General features: G+C 59.0%; 1 protein-coding gene across 1 annotated transcript; it reads left to right on the top strand.

Moving 5' to 3' along the window:
* The first annotated feature begins 823 nt into the window (after nt 1-823).
* LOC135893874 (digestive cysteine proteinase 2-like) lies at nt 824-17,453 on the top strand. Its single transcript, XM_065421831.1, has 11 exons — nt 824-875; nt 3,667-3,726; nt 5,823-5,915; nt 6,475-6,647; nt 10,568-10,811; nt 11,997-12,192; nt 13,105-13,298; nt 15,026-15,117; nt 15,473-15,634; nt 16,298-16,487; nt 17,266-17,453. The coding sequence occupies exons 1-11, from the start codon at nt 824-826 to the stop codon at nt 17,451-17,453; spliced, it is 1,644 nt and encodes a 547-aa protein (XP_065277903.1).
* The last annotated feature ends 878 nt before the right edge of the window (nt 17,454-18,331 follow it).

Below are 18,331 nucleotides of genomic sequence, written 5' to 3' on the forward strand. Positions count from 1 at the left end.
CCCCCGAGTGGGGCTTGAACACCTGACGTGGCAGGTGAAATTCTGACCAGGGGGTTAGGGGGAGAAGACCTTCGTGACAGGTCTAAGCTGGCTGGAAAAGCAGCTTGAAGCGCCCAGGTGTGAGTCAGTCTGACCCAGGCTCTAGGGGCCGGGCCGGCTGGCTCTGGAGCTGATCGGCCCACGTGCCGAAATGAGCCCGCTGCAAGAGACGCCTGGTCCAGCTCGGAGGCAGGAAAGGCTGCACGGGGCTGCAGGAGGTGCCTGGAATTTTGGTCTTGAGTCACAGCCTCCTTGGCTTCCTCCCGCCCCTCGCTCCTGCTCTTCCAGTCCTGGGCCCACACCGCTCTGCCAACGCCCCTCAGGCCTGACCTGCAGCCCCGCTCCCCATGGGCACAACAGGGCTGCTAAGCCGAGTCAGCAAGTTCAATCCTGCAAACGCGTTGCCGGGCCTGTCTGTAGCAGGGCTGCCCCACCACCGAGGCCCCATCTGCCCCCCACCCCCTGCTCTGACTCACCCTCCCACCCTTGCACCCACTGAGCACTCATGTCCTCTGCTCGCTGCTCCCCTCCATGCCTCCGCTCTTCTCCCTGCCGGAGCTAGGATCCACTCTCGCCCTTTCATTTCACCTCCCCACTCCTCCCTCTTTTGCCCGATCCACCCTTCTCAGCACTGGAGGCACCAGCAAATGAGCTGTTTGCAAAGACAGGCTCCTTCCCCTCCTCTGGGCAGGGCCTGGCCGTGGCCATTGGCTCCCTGAGTTCCTGGTCTTGCCAGCACTCAGACGGCTGCAACCCAGGGCAGGTTGAGCAGGGAGCTGCGAGGATGGGGGCGCTCCAGTGGGCTCTGCTCTTCGCACTGTGGAGCTCTGTCGCAGGTGAGTCTGTCTCTGCAACCGGCTACGCTGGAGCTGGGGAGAGTGGAGCTGCCGCAGCCCCGAGGGATGATGTTACAGGGAGAACGTTTGCTCCCTGCCAAGTGGGAGCAGATGGAAGGCGACAGGTGATGGGAGCAGGGGAACCTGTAGGGCTACCTGAGTGTCTCTCCTCCGCCTGCTTGGGAGGAAGGATGGCGGGGTGCTTAGGGCATAGGGCTGAGACTGTGGCTTCCCCCGTGACCTTTGGGAAGTCACTTCCCCTTTCTGGGCCTCAGTTTCCCCAGGCGAGAACCATACTGATCTTCCACGCCAGTGTGTGAGGCTATGCTCTGTGAAGCGCTTGGAGATCCTCACCTGGATGGTGCAGAGTAGCTGGGACGCCTGGCTGTGCCCAGTGAAATGTGGCCAGACAAGCTGGACTGGATGGTTAGTTCTCACCCGGGGCCACTGGCTCCTGCAAGCGACCGACTGGATAGTCCTCAGCCTTATGCCCCGTGCAGCGGCGCTGGAGTAGGGGGAACATAGCAGGCGGGGGGCAGCCGTGAGGGGCAGAGGGGGCTGAGTGAGGCCTGGGAGCAGGGACCGCCGTGAAATGTTCCAGGGGGGATCCAAGATTCTCGCGTTGATAACCTAAAAGCAAACCTGTGCGGCCGGGCTCTCTCTGGGTGTGAGCTAGAGCCCCTCTTCCGGGCAGCACGTGCTCTACAGCCCAGCAGCAGCTTGCCCTGACGCTGTGCTTCAGCCTGGCATTAGCTGCGGCGACGCTGGCACTCCTACGGCGCTCCCTCGCTGTCCGATCTGGGACGCTCTCAGGGTGTGCAGCGGCCCTGACCCCGGCCAAGTCCTTTGTGTAGAACTGGCCTGAAACTGGCAAAAGTGGCACAGAGCCACCTGCTACCCCCCACCCAGCATCACCGCCAGGGAGGGGCATCAGGGGAAAGGCAGCTTCCTTCTTCGGGCTTTGCACTCTCTAGCAGAGCCTGGGTCCTGCGTGATGTGCTAGCCCCTAGGCACTGCTCTTACCCAGAGAAGCGGAGGGTAGGGTGACCAGATGTCCCGATTTTATAGGGACAGTCCTGATTTTGGGGTCTTTTTCTTATATAGGTTCCTATTACCCCCCCACCCCCGTCCCGATTTTTCACATTTGCTGTGTGGTCACCCTAGCGGAGGGCCATGGGCCACCTTCTCTCTGTGCCACGTGCCAGCTGCCTTTCCTCTCGGCCCCCCAGCCTCCTTTGGGGGACCAAAGGGTGGAGGGAGCAGAGGGCTCTGCAAATGGGGGGCGTTGCTTCCAGACAGGCTGCGGTTACCCCTCCAATTTAAGGACCTGTCCCCCTCCAAGGAAGATGCTGACATGAGGGAAAAGACGAGCTCCTTAAAACACAGGGCGTGTTGGCTTTTTAGCCTGTGGCTGATGAGTAAACCCCAGCCAAATTGTTGGGGAGCAGAGATCCTGCCTGCACGCCCACGTCCCCTGGGGTAAAGGAGGGGAAGCATGTGATGTGTCTTAAACTGTGAGGATCAAATCCTGACCTATGCAACGCACAGGGCAACGGCGTAGGCCATGGGACCACACCTTCCCAGCCCCCCTAATGCAACCCGGTGCCGCCCAGCCGTGGCCAGTGGGAACTGGTGGGCACTCGTCACTTTTGAGACCCAAACCCATTTACGTAGGTGCCTAAGTATGCATGTAGGAGCGTGGCATCAGGCACTCCCCTGTGGAAATCTTGGCCAAAGCTTTTTTGATCAGCCATGCAGTATGGAGAGAAGCTGGCGAGGATCCGAAGGCAAGCGAGGAAGCTGATGGAAGGGATGGAATAAGGCAGTTGAGCAAAGGCTGAAGGAACGGGGCATGTTTAGTTTGGAAAAGAGGAGAGTAAAGGGGGGACATGAGAGCAGTCTTCAAATATTTGAAAGGCTGCCATGAAAATAGATGGAGGAAAGCTGTTCTCTCTTGCCACAGAGGGCAGGACAAGAGGCGCCGGGTTCAAACTACAGCACAGCAGATTTAGATTAAAATCTCAGGCAACACTTCCGAACGATAAGGACAGCGGAACCAACGCCTTGGGCGGTTGTGGAAGTGCCTTCGCTGGAGGTTTTCCAAAGGCGGCTGGGTCGCCGTCTGCCTTGGATGGTTTAGACACCACAAACCCAGCCTCCTGGCAGGGGGTTAGACTAGCTGACCCTGGCGGTCCCTTCTCACCTTGTGTGACTGACGGGGCCTCCCGCAAGGACATGCGATCTGCACACCGCCAGCGGATGCTAGCGTTTCCCAACTGCAGTGAGTCACCTGTTCCTAGGAGAGGGCGAGCGTGCACAGACACAACACCGCTGCGGGGGGCAAGCGCCAGGTGCAGGGTTCTGGGGACATCCCCTCCAGGTACCCCGCCTGGCGTCCCAGTGTACTCTGGGACCAGACTTTGGGGGACTGCGTACTGATACCCATGCAGCGCAGACAGCTCAGTTATGTACCTCACCATTGCATCTCAGTGCCTTGATTTGAGGTTGCTCCCACCACTACAGGACAGGGCCCAGGGCCTGCTGGCTTGTCACCACTATCTTACCCACCCTCGTTGGAGTGAGTGCTCCATGCAAACCCCGACAGCGATTTCGAGAGCCAAGAGCTGTTGTAAACAGCTGCAACTCCACTGAAGTCCATGGCACTGCACCCACCAGCCCCAGGTCTGAAACTGGCCCTCGGGTGTAACTGGAGTCCTCCAACAGGGGGAACATGGTGGCTATGTTAGCAGGCCAGGGACAGCTCCGTACCTCTGTCTTTCTTTTCTTTCAGGAGTACGCTGCAAAGTTTTAAGCAAAGTCCCTGAATTTGGAGATATCTACCATGTCAAAGGTAACATTCTCGCTGTACAACTCAGGGCCGGATGGGCAGCAACCTGGGGGGGGGGGGGTGTGTAACCAGACTGAAGTGTACCCCTCCCTGTAGCCGGGGATAGGCCTTAGACCGGAGTCCTCCTCTGCAGTCTACTCTGTCCGCCACAAAGCTCTCCAGTAGCCCAGGTTGGCTGGCATCCAAGAAGCACCTCAGGCTCCTCCCAACCCAACAGAGTCACAGGTGTGCCCGGTGCAGTTGTGCAAAGCTGTGTAGGGCTAATTGCTGCTGAGGTTAATTGAGGCCTTGGATCTGATCTGCCCTTCCCAGGAGAGCTCGACCCAGTAACTCCGTCAAGTCCCAGCTCTCCTAGCAAACAGAGCTCGGCACCCAGCCACGCTCCGGAGCACCGGGGGCCACATCCTCAGAGGTATTTACGCTCCTAACTTCCAATGGACAGCAGGAACCTAAATACGTCTGAGGATCTGGGCCCGTGTTCCTCTCCTGCAGGCTTCCAGTTTGGCTGGTTTCCTCCGACTGGAAGGTCCTGGAGCAGGGATTGTGTTTTCCTGGCTGTGTGGGGCCTGCGCCCAGTACACTCTGGGTGTGTTACCAACAAACAAAAGAATGAGAATGATTGTTCTAGACTCAAGGCAGAAGAATGTCTTGAGACCGGGCCTCTGAGGAGAGTCTGCGGCTTTCTCAATGGCGTGGCTTTTGGCAAGCCGGCTGCTCGGGCCGCACGTTGCCTGCACAAACCCTCTTCAACAACAAAGCTGCACTTTCATGTCTAGCTTCCTATGATTATCCCTCCAACGGCAGAGCCTGGCCTTTCGACACACACCGATCGCCCCCAGCGAGAGCCTCACACCGAGTGCTTGCTCTGGATAAATTCGCGCAGCAATTACAAGCCCAAGAAACCAAGGGTGTGAGCTGGCAGCGCTGGGGGGGGGGGGAGGCTCGCTAATGTTCGCTTAGCCTGGGTTCAAGGCCCGGTCTTTGCGTAATCCATGCCCAGGATTCTGTGTTGTGCTGGGCATGGAGGAACTTGAGTGGCCTGCAGAGCCCCCAGGAACCGTCCATCACTGGCGGGAATGAGCATGGCTTAGCCCAGGGGCGACTCTGAACCCCAGGGAGTGAGAGCCGGCACCAGAGCTGTCAGGAAATGCTCAGCCCCAGACCAGAGCCCTCTAGTCTCATTCCCAGTTCTCAGAAATAAACCCGACTGAAGCAGGCACCTCCCCAGAGCTGCACACTCGGGGTAGCTAGCCCCTGCTGCGGCTGGGCTCTGGTCTCAGCGCACGAGGTCAGAGCTCGCCTGAGGATTTCTCCTCCAGCTCAAAGCGTAGCCATATACCTAACGTGTTTGGAGCGTCGGAGCTTCCTCTGGGTGATCTGGCAAATCCACCCACCATAGCTTAGGGCAGCGGTGCCCAAACTTTTCTTGTCGCGCCCTCCCTTACCAGTAATGGAATCTGTCCACGCCCCCCCCCCCCATTACTGCACAGTCAAGGCTTCCTCAGCAGAGCAGCAGGGGCTGAAGGTGGAGTTGGGGGCAGAACTGGGGGTGGGGGGGAGCTGGGGCTAGAGGTGGGGAGGGAATGAGGGAAGAGCTGGGCTGGAGGCGGAACGGAGTTGTGGCTGGCGTTGGAACTGGTCTGGGGCTCCCTCCCTGCCCCCCAGAGGGGCTGGCCCGGGCCCCGCCACATGCCCCCTGAACATTCCTCCGCGCACCCCCCAGGCGGGTGCACCCGACACTTTGGGGACCACTGGCTTAGGGCAGTGGGGACAGCTGGTCGGAGGCTTGCACTGATTTATGGCAATTCTCAAGCACATGTGAGAACAGCTCTGGCCTCCTGCACCTTGCAGAGCCCAGCACTTTCCGCTAAGCTCCTCCAGGCGCCTCATCCAGAGAGCACCAAAGCGAGGTGCGCCCGCACGCCTGTGCTTCCGAGCTGTACATCAGTGCGACAGGCTCACCCTTGTCACCCGTGTCGGCTAAAGGGGCCGGGTAGAAGTCAGCGTTCTCCCGGGGAATCTCCGCTAGCTACAGATGTGCCCTTGTCCCCCGACTCCAAGGAAAAGACACTGACTAATCTGTCCCTCGTGTGCTGCAGGAGTCATCAGCCTGCCTTACGCCGAAATCGAGGAGCCCTTCGAAGCCTGGTACAACCTGAGCGGAGGAAAGAGCCGGATCCAGTACTACCACGGTAAGCTGCCGGGGTCCTTGCGGGAGGAGGACTAGAGAGAGTCTCCTGGGGCTCTGTAGAGCAGGATGTGCCTATGGGTGGTTCAGCCGAAGGGCAGAACTTATCACGTGCCAAGTCCGGGGTGACACCATCTCCTGCTCGTGCAAGGGGCTGGCTGGGTTGTTCAATAGCTCAGGAGTTGCGGCCGTGGGCGAAGAAGTCGAGGCTGAGAACCATTGCAGATGGGCTGCTCAGTCCCGCTATGGGTCAGGCACGGGTTGCCTCTGCTTGGACGACTGGGTGGATTTGGACAGCAACGCGGACGTCACGTACCGAGGATGAAACAGTGGAAGTGCAGGGTCCTCGAGTAACATTTCCTATTGTCACCTGCATGCGGTGCCTGGCTCTCCCAGACCCAACGACCACGCCCGTGACTCAGGGCAGCGTGGCATCTCCTATCCTGGGGAGGAAGCAGGATCCCACCCCCTCAGTCGGTGCTCTGTGGGAGGAGGATGGAGAACACTTAAGAGCAGCCCTGCGTAGAAACTGCCTGCCTCTATTTTCCCTTCCTGCCTTGCAGGGCAGGTGATAACTTACCAGTTGGGATCGGTGAAGCCGTACGGTACCAGCTACAAGATTACGCCGGAAACTACTGAGACGGAGGTGAACGTCGTGAAGTGCTTCCAGCTCAATGGCACGAAAGAGAAGCTGGTCAAGCCGCAAAGCGTCTTTCCCCACACACATGGCTTCAAGGTGAGCCCCTTCCGCCGGGGATCTGGGCGGGACGGGGGAGGAGTGCAGGACTCCAGGCACCGGGCCAGACCCTCAGCCGGCGTGACTCAGACCCACCGGCCAGACTGACAGCAGCTTGGCCGGGTCACAGCAGCGATTGGGTTCACTGTAGCTGAGAGAACCGTTAGCCCCATTCCGATCTCCAGCCCGTGTGGCATTGTAGACAGCGCCTGACAGTTGGCCTGCCCACGCCTTGCCTGCCTCCTCCTTACAGGTATGTGGGAAGCCGCAGACAGTTGTTCAATAGCTTATCGGTAAATGCCAAGTCTCTGTCTCCTTGCTTGAGTCCCTGTGTCTTTCAATGTTCTTCCTGGCCTCTCCTGGCCGGTGAAGGTTCATGCATACACTTTGTGTAGCTTCCCAGATCCCCGCTGTGGGGTGCAGCCGGGAAGGTGGCCTGTTACAGCTCCCCAATTATCTCTCCCAATACTTGGAGCAGTTTAGAGCAGCCTCAGGGCTGCTCTAACCCTAGCTGAATATCCCTGGGGACATTCCAGGTAGAGATTGGTGGCATGTTTTACACTCGGCCCACTCCTCTCCATCCCCTGCTGAGAGCCAGGAAGCATAAGCCGTCTTTCCCCACACACATGGCTTCAAGGTGAGCCCCTTCCGCCGGGGATCTGGGCGGGATGGGGGAGGAGTGCAGGACTCCAGGCACCGGGCCAGACCCTCAGCCGGCGTGACTCAGACCCACCGGCCAGACTGACAGCAGCTTGGCCGGGTCACAGCAGCGATTGGGTTCACTGTAGCTGAGAGAACCGTTAGCCCCATTCCGATCTCCAGCCCGTGTGGCATTGTAGACAGCGCCTGACAGTTGGCCTGCCCACGCCTTGCCTGCCTCCTCCTTACAGGTATGTGGGAAGCCGCAGACAGTTGTTCAATAGCTTATCGGTAAATGCCAAGTCTCTGTCTCCTTGCTTGAGTCCCTGTGTCTTTCAATGTTCTTCCTGGCCTCTCCTGGCCGGTGAAGGTTCATGCATACACTTTGTGTAGCTTCCCAGATCCCCGCTGTGGGGTGCAGCCGGGAAGATGGCCTGTTACAGCTCCCCAATTCTCTCTCCCAATACTTGGAGCAGTTTAGAGCAGCCTCAGGGCTGCTCTAACCCTAGCTGAATATCCCTGGGGACATTCCAGGTAGAGATTGGTGGCATGTTTTACACTCGGCCCACTCCTCTCCATCCCCTGCTGAGAGCCAGGAAGCATAAGAGCCGGCAGAACCAGTTCCATGCCCTCTGGGGAAGCCCCGTGTCTAAGCAGCACAAAAATAGCACAGCAAGCCAAGGAGCCCAGTGTGGTTGTTAGCGGTGTCAGAAATGGACGGCCCCAATCAGAGCAGGGGGGTTGCCTGGCCAGCCAGACCCTGCAGAAGGAGGTGAGCCTGGGAAGGAGGCACCAGTGCTGGCCAAGAATCTCTTCTCCCTTCCCAACCCTGGGAGATTTGTTGCAACTAGTCCTTACTGCAACGAGGTGGCAGCTTGGGCGAGCCCGTGTGGTGACTCAGCTGCCTGCTACCGAGAGTTCCCCATTGTGGGCGTTGGGCAAAGTTGCTTTCACATGTCCCGGACTCTGAATGAAAACTGAAATCTGCTTCGCCCGGATGATAATTTGGCAATGGCTGTTTAAAAGACCTGGGCGTATGGGGAAAACTCACGGATATACGGCTACTTGCTTAACGCAGCTCCCTGGGGAACGGGGCTGTGGAAAGATTCAAGCTCGTACTCATAGACTCATAGACTTTAAGGTCAGAAGGGACCATTATGATCATCTAGTCTGACCTCCTGCACAACGCAGGCCACAGAATCTCACCCACCCACTCCTGTAACAAACCCCTAACCTATGTCTGAGTTATTGAAGTCCTCAAATCGTGGTTTAAAGACCTCAAGGTGCAGAGAATCCTCCAGCAAGTGACCTGTGCCCCACGCTGCAGAGGAAGGCAAAAAACCTCCAGGGCCTCTGCCAATCTGCCCTGGAGGAAAATTCCTTCCCGACCCCAAATATGGCGATCAGCTAAACCCTGAGCATGTGGGCAAGACTCACCAGCCAGCACCCAGGAAAGAATTCTCTGTAGTAACTCAGATCCCACCCCATCTAACATCCCATCACAGACCGGCCATTGGGCATATTTACCTGCTAATAATCAAAGATCAATTAATTGCCAAAATTAGGCTGTCCCATCATACCATCCCCTCCATAAACTTATCAAGCTTAGTCTTGAAGCCAGATATGTCTTTTGCCTCCACTGCTCCCCTTGGAAGGCTGTTCCAGAACTTCACTCCTCTGATGGTTCGAAACCTTCGTCTAATTTCAAGTCTAAACTTCCTGACGGCCAGTTTATGTCCATTTGTTCTTGTGTCCACATTGGTACTGAGCTAAAATAATTCCTCTCCCTCCCTGGTATTTATCCCTCTGATGTATTTATAGAGAGCAATCATATCACCCCTCAGCCGCCTTCTGGTTAGGCTAAACAAGCCAAGCTCTCTGAGTCTCCTTTCATAAGACATGATCCATTCCTTGGATCATCCTAGTCGCCCTTCTCTGTACCTGTCCTCAGACTGGGAGTTCTTTTGAGCGAGGCCCGTCTCCTTGTGATGCGCGCGGTGCAATGCCTACCACAGTGGGGCCTGATGCTTGCCTGGAGCCACTGGGTGCTTCAGGAATACCAGGGCCAATAACACAGCTGCTCACTGTATATAGTCAGAGGCCACGTTGAATGACCCAAAGCCACTTTCACGGCCCGCGAGCTCTGCAGAGCCAGCCCAGCTCTAGGAGAAGGAGCCGGATTCTGTTCTGTCTCGTGCATTGACAGCATTACTAACTAAATTAGGTGGTGGAGTCTCCTTCCTTGGAGGTTTTTAAGGCCCGGCTTGACAAAGCCCTGGCTGGGATGATTTAGTTGGGAATTGGTCCTACTTTGAGCAGGGGGTTGGACTAGATGACCTCCTGAGGTCCCTTCCAACCCTGATATTCTATGATTCTATGATTCTATGAAATTCCAGGTTCCGCCTGCACAATCACCAGGGGGTCACCCAGATATTACTGGGGGCAGGATCCTTATGATTGGGCTGATGCTGCAGAAGGAAAGGACTCAGCTTGACTCTCAGATCCCAGGGTTGGCAGTAAGAAATCGTCTGGTTTGCAAATGGTCTGAATTTGACAGGGGGGCACTGAGAGCCAGGGGACAGGGGACCCCCCAATGCTAGCCTTTGCATCACTCAAGACTAGCGCTTCACTTGGAGGCAGGCCCAACAACACGCAGTCTGAAGAAGAACTTCATGCCGCTGGCCCTGCTAGCCAGCAACAGAGAGGACATGGGAGATGGCCGCCGAGACCATGGGAATGGAGGAGGCAGCTTGCGGAGGGCATAGCCAGAGGTAGACAAGGGAGGACTGGGTTGGAAGGGAGGATGGGGGAGGGGTCGCCCTGGGGATCTTGGAAGCCAGAAGGACTTTTCTGATCGTGGCTGAGGAGTTTTTGGCTCCATGAATGAAGGATGCGGGTGCAGGAAGCGCTCTGGAAATTATTTATTATGTAGGATGGTAGCAGCTGACCTAGGAGCTCCAGTCACGGACCAGACCCCAGCTGCGCTAGGCGCTGGACAGACACCAAACAAGAGACAATCCCTGCCCCCAAGAGCCTAACTAAACGTCCCTCTCCGGGGACGGGGCAAGGAGATGAGACAAGCCTGGGTCTGCAGCTAGTGCCTAGCCCCATGACCTCCGTGCACCGGGCGGCATCTCCTAAGGCAAGGCTCGGGGCTGGATTCGCACCAGCTGCCTCGGGGCGGGAAAGAGGTGCCGTGGGCAGTGTGGGTCAGTCCCACCAGCAGAGTGCTGGAAAGAGCCACTGGGCCTAACTCCGGCTCCCCTCCATTGCCTCCCCAGTTCCTGCGGGAGGAGTACTTCAAAGGGCACTACTGCAGCGTGTGGCAGGACGTGTCCGACTGGGGCAAGAAGAAGAACGTCTACACCTTGTGGGTGACCAACACCAGCTGCGGCTCGTCCCCCGTCCACTATGAGATGCGAGGTTACAACAGCGTGCTGGGCTCCCACTACGACAAATACGAGATCGACTACAGCGACTTCACCAACAGCTACCCAGCCTCTGTCTTCGACCTCCCCATCAACAGTAAGGCGGGCCTGGCGGGTCCTCTCCATCCCTGGGCCAGCATTTATCCCTGCCCGAGACAAGCCTCTTCTCTGTACTGCAATAGCACTCAACTGGGAGCAGGTCCCTTCGCGTTAGGGGCTGCACCAAGACGTGTGCAGACACCCGCCCGGCCCTGACGGGGACGTAGACAGAGGGGGAGGAAGGGATCCGAGCGGAGGATTAGGAACCGAGGCACAGCGAGAGAATGTGGCCTGCCCCAAATGTGGCAGAGTCAGGAATTGACCTCAAGAAGCCCAGGGCAAAGAGGAAGTGGTGGTCGGTGCTCTACATCCTGTTGCCCTGGGAGAGCCTGATGTCAGATTCAGGAGGTGCCCAGAAGCAGCAGTGAAACTATTTCGACAGAGGCGCTCAGGGGCGGGGCAGGGAAACTAGCCCCCTCACCCATCACCGGCTCCAGACAGACATTGAGCAAGGGCAGCTCAGCCACGTGTCAGAGACAAACGGGCTGGGGGCCGCTGCCCGCTCTCAGATGTTTCCACTGGTGGCTGGCTGGGGACCCAGCAGCTAAGCCAGCTCGGGTGATAAGTTTCGCAGCTGATCCGGGTCTCTCTGCGAGGTAGCCCGGTACTGTGGGAGCCCTGCTGGCATAGCCTGGCCCGTGGCATCTGGAAGGGCCAAGATCCGGTGCCGAGTGTCTTCTCTTTGCATCCAACCCTGAGGCCAGCCAGGGGAGAATGGGAGGTCGGGCAGGCCCATGAGAGGCCGAACCAGCATGTGGCTGTGACAGGCGTCTGCAGGCAGAAGATGGAGGCTGCCTGCTAGGAAAGTCGGGGTAGAGAGAGGAGGGGATCTCCCAGCTCCTTGGGGCGAGGCGGGGAGGGGATCTAATGATCGCTGTAGAGCTCTGGCAGCAGGACGTTGCCCGCTCCCCACTGGGCCCTGAGCAGTGAACATGGCACTAGCATTGGTGAGGGGTGGGGGTCTGCAGCCTCGTCTGAGCCAGCCCGCGAAGGGAGTGAGGAGCCGTCCATGGGGAAAGCGTCCTGCAGAGAGGCAAAGCCCCGTGCAGCTTGGGCAGCTGGGAGAGCTTCGGTCCACCCGCCCCTGCAGGCATCATAGCAATCACTGAAGCCTCTTGTACAGGTTGCATCTAACCGGGCAGGGGGAGTCTTGGGGTGACGGCTGCCTGTGCTCGTGCCCTAGGAACGAAGTCCTGTGGGGAGCTCCCCGGGCTGGGAGCAGAGCGCTGGATCCTGGCCAACCCCATGCAGGACTTTGTGGGGCGGCAGGAGGACCGGTCCCACCAGGTGTTCCACCACTACCGGAAGACGTTCGAGAAGAGGTACGACGGCGAGCAGGAGATGGAGCACAGGCAGCACACCTTCACCCACAACATGAGGTACGGGGCTGCCCGGGGGCAGCGGGGGCTCCGGGGTCACGGAGGAGGAGAGAGCTGGTGCATCGGGCGCTGAAGGAAACGGCATCTCTGCTGGGTCAGGGAGGCCGGAGGGTTCCCCCGGGGAGCTGGCTCTGCCTTGGCTGCTTGCAGAACGGACCGTCCTGAGCTGGCCTTGAACGTGATGGAGAACGGCCTGTCCACATGGGCCTCAGTCGGCAGCACCTGGGCTAGCAGTGGACTCTAGATGGTGGCTGGAGAATGGAGTCCGAGGCTTCTCCCCCGCAGGGCCTGGGGGCACGTCCGCACTGCAGGCAGCTCGCGGGGACACCCCCAAGCTAAGCTCTCCTCCGGCTAGCTCAAAGCTAGCTCCAGCAGCGTCCAGCAGGGTGGTGAGATGCGCTGGCCGCTCGAGTGCGTGCCCAGCGTCCTTGCGGCCGGGGCTGCAGCCTGGAGGCCAGCGCGGGTCACCGCCTGTGCGCTGCGACTGTTCCTGGAGCTACCTTTGATCTAGCTCCAGCAGCGCTCCCTTGGGTCTGCCTCCAGGAGCTGCAATCTCAGCTCCCCGGGGTATGTCTACGCTGCAAGCGGGAGCTGGTCTGTTGGCTTCCTTTCAGGCTGGCATCACTTGGTTCCCCCTGTCCCCAACACACAGAGCCCTCCCGGGTTACAGCCTGCGTGCACCGGGCATCCCCCGAAGCCGCCTGGCTGCCCTTCGAGGCTGCAGCAGCGCTCTAAGGGTTAATCTGCTTGTTGCGCAGGGGAGCACGCTGTGGGTGCGCCCAGTGGGTAGGGATTCCTTCGCCAGGGCTGTAGGGCGGCGGCAGGAGCTCTCTATGCCTGGTGGGCAGAGCAGCGCCCAGAAGCCAGAGCTGCCCGGCTCCCCCTCTCTTCACGGCATCCATCCCCTCCCAGGTTCGTCCACTCCAAGAATCGGGCCAACTTGTCCTACAAGCTGGCGCTGAACCACCTGGCCGACCGCACCCCGGAGGAGATGGCCGTGCTGCGGGGGCGGCTAAAGAGCGGGGCCCCCAACAACGGGCAGCCGTTCCCGTCGGAGCTGTACACTGGCCTCATCCTGCCCGAGATCCTGGACTGGAGGCTGTACGGTGAGTGGGTTGTTACGGGGCTGCTTCTGGGCAGACAGCTCCGTCCGGATGGAGCATCTCCTCCCGCCTCCCTTTCCCCACCCCATTGGCACAGGGACCCCACTGCTGCTCATAGGGCTCGAACCCTCGAGGGGCTGTGGACACTACCAAACTTTTGAGCAATTGGTTGCTTCCGTGTTTGGGTGCCCAATGTGGGACCTCGAGGGTCGATATGGCCTGGGTGCGGAGCACCCCCGCCCCCCTCCCGCTGCTGGGGAAGTCAACAGGAGCTGGAATCGCAGAGCGCTGTCTGGAAGCTTGGCCTGATGGGTCGCGAGTTGAGACTCCAAAAATCAGAAAAAAAACAACAACAGGGCGCTTCTGAGGGCGTCGGCCTTATGGGCTGGCGCGGTTGGCATCCCACTGTTACCCAGACATCCGTGCAGCGCTGTTCGGGCAAACCCCGGGAGAGACAAGCAGCCTGGCCCAGGGCTGGCACCAGACTGAATGCCTCAGGGAGGGATTAATGGGGAACGAATGATGCCAAAGCTGGTCTTACTGCAGTCGTGCTGCCATCCAGAAGCTGCAGCCGCATTAGCTGAACAGACTGGGGGGTCATTTTTCAGCCTGGTGAGTGACCCCGTGATCCATTCATAGAATCATAGACTCTCAGGGTGGGAAGGGACCTCAGGAGGTATCTAGTCCAACCCCCTGCTCAAAGCAGGACCAATCCCTAACTAAATCATCCCAGCCAGGGCTTTGTCAAGCCTGACCTTAAAAACCTCTAAGGAAGGAGATTCCACCACCTCCCTAGGTAACCCATTCCAGTGCTTCACCACCCTCCTAGTGAAAAAGTTTTTCCTAATATCCAACCTAAACCTCCCCCACTGTAACTTGAGACCATTGCTCCTTGTTCTGTCATCTGCCACCACTGAGAACAGTCTAGATCCATCCTCTTTGGAAGCAGCTATCAAATCCCCCCCTCATTCTTCTCTTCTGCAGACTAAACAATCCCAGTTCCCTCAGCCTCTCCTCATAAGTCATGTGCTCCAGCCCCCTAATCATTTTTGTTGCCCTCTGCTGGATTCTTTCCAATTTTTCCACACCCTTCTTGTAGCGTGGAGCCCAAAACTGGACACAGTACTCCAGAGGAGGCCTCACCAATGCCGAATAGAGGGGAATGATCACATCCCTTGATCTGCTGGCAATGCCGCTACTTATACAGCCCAAAATCCTGTTAGCCTTCTTGGCAACAAGGGCACACTGTTGACTCATATTTAAGTCTCTCATAAATGAGCGGGGGGTTTGGGGCTTGTGGTTCACCTAGGCAGCAAGTGACAAGGCTTCTGCTCCCATCACAGACTCCCCATGTGACCGTGGGCAAGTCACCGAGGCTCTGCCTCAGTTTCCCCATCTGTAAAGTGGAGCTGGTGATACTTCCCTGCCACACAGGGCCATGCGAGACCTAATTCATGGCTGCTAGTTAGTGCGTGGAGATCCCTGGCGGGAGAGGAGGGCTCTGCCAGCACCCAGGCCAGGGAAGCACCAGACCCAAGAAGCTAAAACTCCCGTCTCCAGCACTCTACGCCCTGCATTACAGGGGAACGTTGGTAGCTCTTGGGCAGCGAGGGAGGGAGCCAGGCAGAGAGGGAACTGGGTGGATTAAAGCTCCCCAGATGGAGATTCCTGGAGGCACCTGGCCAATATGTCTCAGTCCCTGACCCCTCGCTCGCTCCCTCCCTTCCCAGGCGCGGTGACCCCAGTGAAGGACCAGGCCGTGTGTGGCTCCTGCTGGAGCTTTGCTGCCACCGGGGCGATGGAAGGTGCCCTGTTCCTCAAGGTGAGAGCCCGCCCACCTCCCGGCGAGGAGATTGCCTGCTCTGCTGAGGGCAGGAGCTGCGTGCCTACGTGTCACGGGCAGCCCCGCCGGCTCCCCAGCGGGACGGCGCGGCCACACCAGAGAATGCTGGGCAGCCCCGGAACAAGGGTGGGGAGGGGATTGGGGACGCTCCAGCAGCTGGAGGGGTGGGAATGGTCTTTGTGCTGAATTAGGAAGATCCAGGGATATTGTGGTGACCCCCCTGCATAGGCCCAGTCGTAGCTCAAGACTGGCTGGAGGTGGGGATGGCGGAGCTGAGAACACCCCGCCTGGCCGTGGCTTTGCAGCTCAGGACCTGGGTTTCCTCCCTCCCCAGACCGGAGTGGTGACCCCGCTGTCCCAGCAAGTCCTGATCGACTGCTCCTGGGGCTTTGGGAACTACGGGTGCGACGGCGGCGAGGAGTGGAGCGCGTACGAGTGGATCAAGAAGCACGGAGGCATCGCCAGCACCGATTCCTATGGCCCGTACAAAGGCCAGGTGAGCGCGGCGCCCTCTGGCTCAGCTACCAGAGGTGCCCGTGGAGCGGCTCCATTGGCACGGGAGCTCTGGTCCCGCTCAACCTCCCCGGTGTGTTCCAGGTCTGTGAGCCAAAAGCAGGTTGCCACGAAGGGGGAGCTTCTGCCTCCAGCAGGGCCAAGACCTCTAAGGGCTTTGGGGCTCTATCCCATGGGGCCGCTCCAGCGACCCCGCTTAGAGTCAGTGACCAGGGTGCAGCATCCACATGGGAAGCAGCCACTGGGACTGCCGACAACATGCCCTTGCTGGTCCCAATTACAGTTGCATGGCCCTGGTAAAGCACTAGCCTGGGACTTGGAAGACCTGACAAGACACTTTCCTCGCTCTGTGCCTCAGTTTCCCTGGCTGTGCAATGGGGGTGAGACTCCCTTGCCTATTGGGGGTGTTGGGGGAAGGCACTTGGGCACAGTGCTGATTGGGGTCACAGAAAGGAAATAGGGGCATTAAAGCGTAGACTGGACACGCCAGCAGCCAGAGACGCTGATGGCTTCCTCTGAGCCCAGGGGCGTCCGCACGTTGGTCTGACCAGCCGAGGTGCCCCCCCCCGCTCCTGGGGCCGCCGGCCTGGCTCGCGCGTGCAGGGGTGGAGGAGAGTGGTTGTCATCTCCTTCGTCTGTGTCGCAGAACGGCTTGTGCCACTACAACAAGTCCGAGCTGGTGGGCAAAATGAAAGGCTACGTCAACGTCACCTCGGGTAACATCACGGCCCTGAAAGCCGCCATCTACAAGAACGGCCCCGTGGCCGTCAGCATCGACGCCTCCCGGCGGTCCTTCTCCTTCTACTCCAACGGCGTCTACTATGAACCCAAGTGTGGTGAGTGCGGCCGTTCCTGGCCGGTCGGCTCCTGGGGTGGCTTTGGCTGGCCCTGGGCAGTTGGCTTCTGGTGGCCAAGTCCAGCAATCCTGGGACGCTACCACACAATGACTCCACCGGCAGCCTGGAGCCCCTGTGGCTTGACGAGGGCATTGCAGGGGATCTGACGCTAGGGGGCAGCCACGTCTCCTTTCCCAGCTGCATACATTCAGACCAGACAAACAAGCCAGTTCAGCAAGATGTGGGGGGTTCCCTTGGGGCGGGGGAGGCTTTGATGAAAGGAAACTAAACCGGAGGAACGCCTGGCTCAGAGGAGGATGATATTGCCACACGGCAGGGCTTCACCAGAGCCACAAGCTGGCTGGGAGGGTTACAGGTTCAGTCTCCGAAAGGAGCACCTGGAATAAAACCCAACGGATTTGCCGCCTGCTTACCAGGCTGCAGAACGGCATCTGTGAAGCTTGGAGCCACTGCTCAGGATCCTGCCACTGACTCTCGGGTCAGAAACGGCTCACGAGGAGCGGGGTAGAAGCCAGGGCACTGGACGGGGAGCCAGGACTCCTGGTTTCTAGTCCCAGCTCTGCCGTTCATTTGCTAGGTGATTTGGGGCTAGTTACGTAAACCCGGTGCCTCGGTTGACCTGGGGGGATAACAACACTTATCCACTGCTGCAAAGTGCTTTGAGACGTGTGGATGAGAAGCGAGGCCCTGGTTCTGTCACTAATGAGCTGGCTAGCGGGGCAGCGCCGTCAGCTCATATCTATTTTGGCCCCTCTAGGTAACCAGAGAGGTGACTTGGACCATGCGGTCTTGGCTGTCGGCTACGGTGTGCTCCAAGGGGAGCTGTACTGGCTGGTGAAGAACTCCTGGTCCACCTACTGGGGTAACGACGGCTACATCCTCATGTCCATGAAAGACAACAACTGCGGGGTAGCCACGGACGCCACCTACCCCATCCTGGAGTGACCCCCGGCGCCAAACCAGGCTGGGCTCACCTACACCATCCTCGCCCCACCCACAAGGGTCACCGGGCCTGGGCTGTTGCTTTGCAGGCCGGTGTGGATTTCATCCTAGCAGAGACACCCGCTGGAGAAGCGAATGTATACGGTCCCCCTGCCTCAGCCCTCGTCGGGAGCAAATCAGTTCCTCGGAACCTCACGGATCCGAGTGAAAGGGAAAGCAGCCACTCAGGGGGAGGATGGTGGGAACATACCATAGCAATCAAGGGGGGTGTGGTAATTTGGGGAGGGGGAGAGGTGTGAAAAAGGGGGCTGCCTGTACTGTCCCCCTAGGATGGCAGCCTGGCTACCGAGCAGCCCAAAGAAGCCCACGGGGATGCAGCGGAAGTTGCTCACGCCACTGCTGGCAATAAAGTCCCTGGGAAAGTGCTATCTCTCTTTTAAACCAGCTGGGGGAATTAAAGTGCACTTGCTTCACAAGGCGGTTTTGGCTTCACGCTGCTCTGTGCGCGCTCCCGACCATTGCCATCGGGGCAGGACACCCTGTGCACGCTGCCCCGGCCCCTCCCCTAAGCCATCAGGTCATATTCCTCTTCACCCCCAAAGCAAACCTCCTTCTCCCTCAGTACCTGGCAGCGGTGGCTCCCCTCCACTGCAGCTGCTCTCTTGGTGCTGGCATAGCCCTCGGGGGCACGCAGGGGTCCTCACTGCTGTAGGGGTGGCTTCCTGCCAGTGCTGGGAACCCCACTTGCTCTGAGAATGGCCAAGCCAGGGGCAGCTGCCTCCAGTTAGCAGCTGATCTTCATTTCCTCCCTGGGGCCAGCCAGCCAGCAAGCTCAGACCTTCTGCCCCGCCAGCCGGCGCTAAGGCCCCTCCCTGCCAGGC

Source organism: Emys orbicularis, chromosome 23, assembly GCF_028017835.1.
Source record: "Emys orbicularis isolate rEmyOrb1 chromosome 23, rEmyOrb1.hap1, whole genome shotgun sequence".
Classification (NCBI taxonomy): Eukaryota; Metazoa; Chordata; order Testudines; family Emydidae; genus Emys; species Emys orbicularis.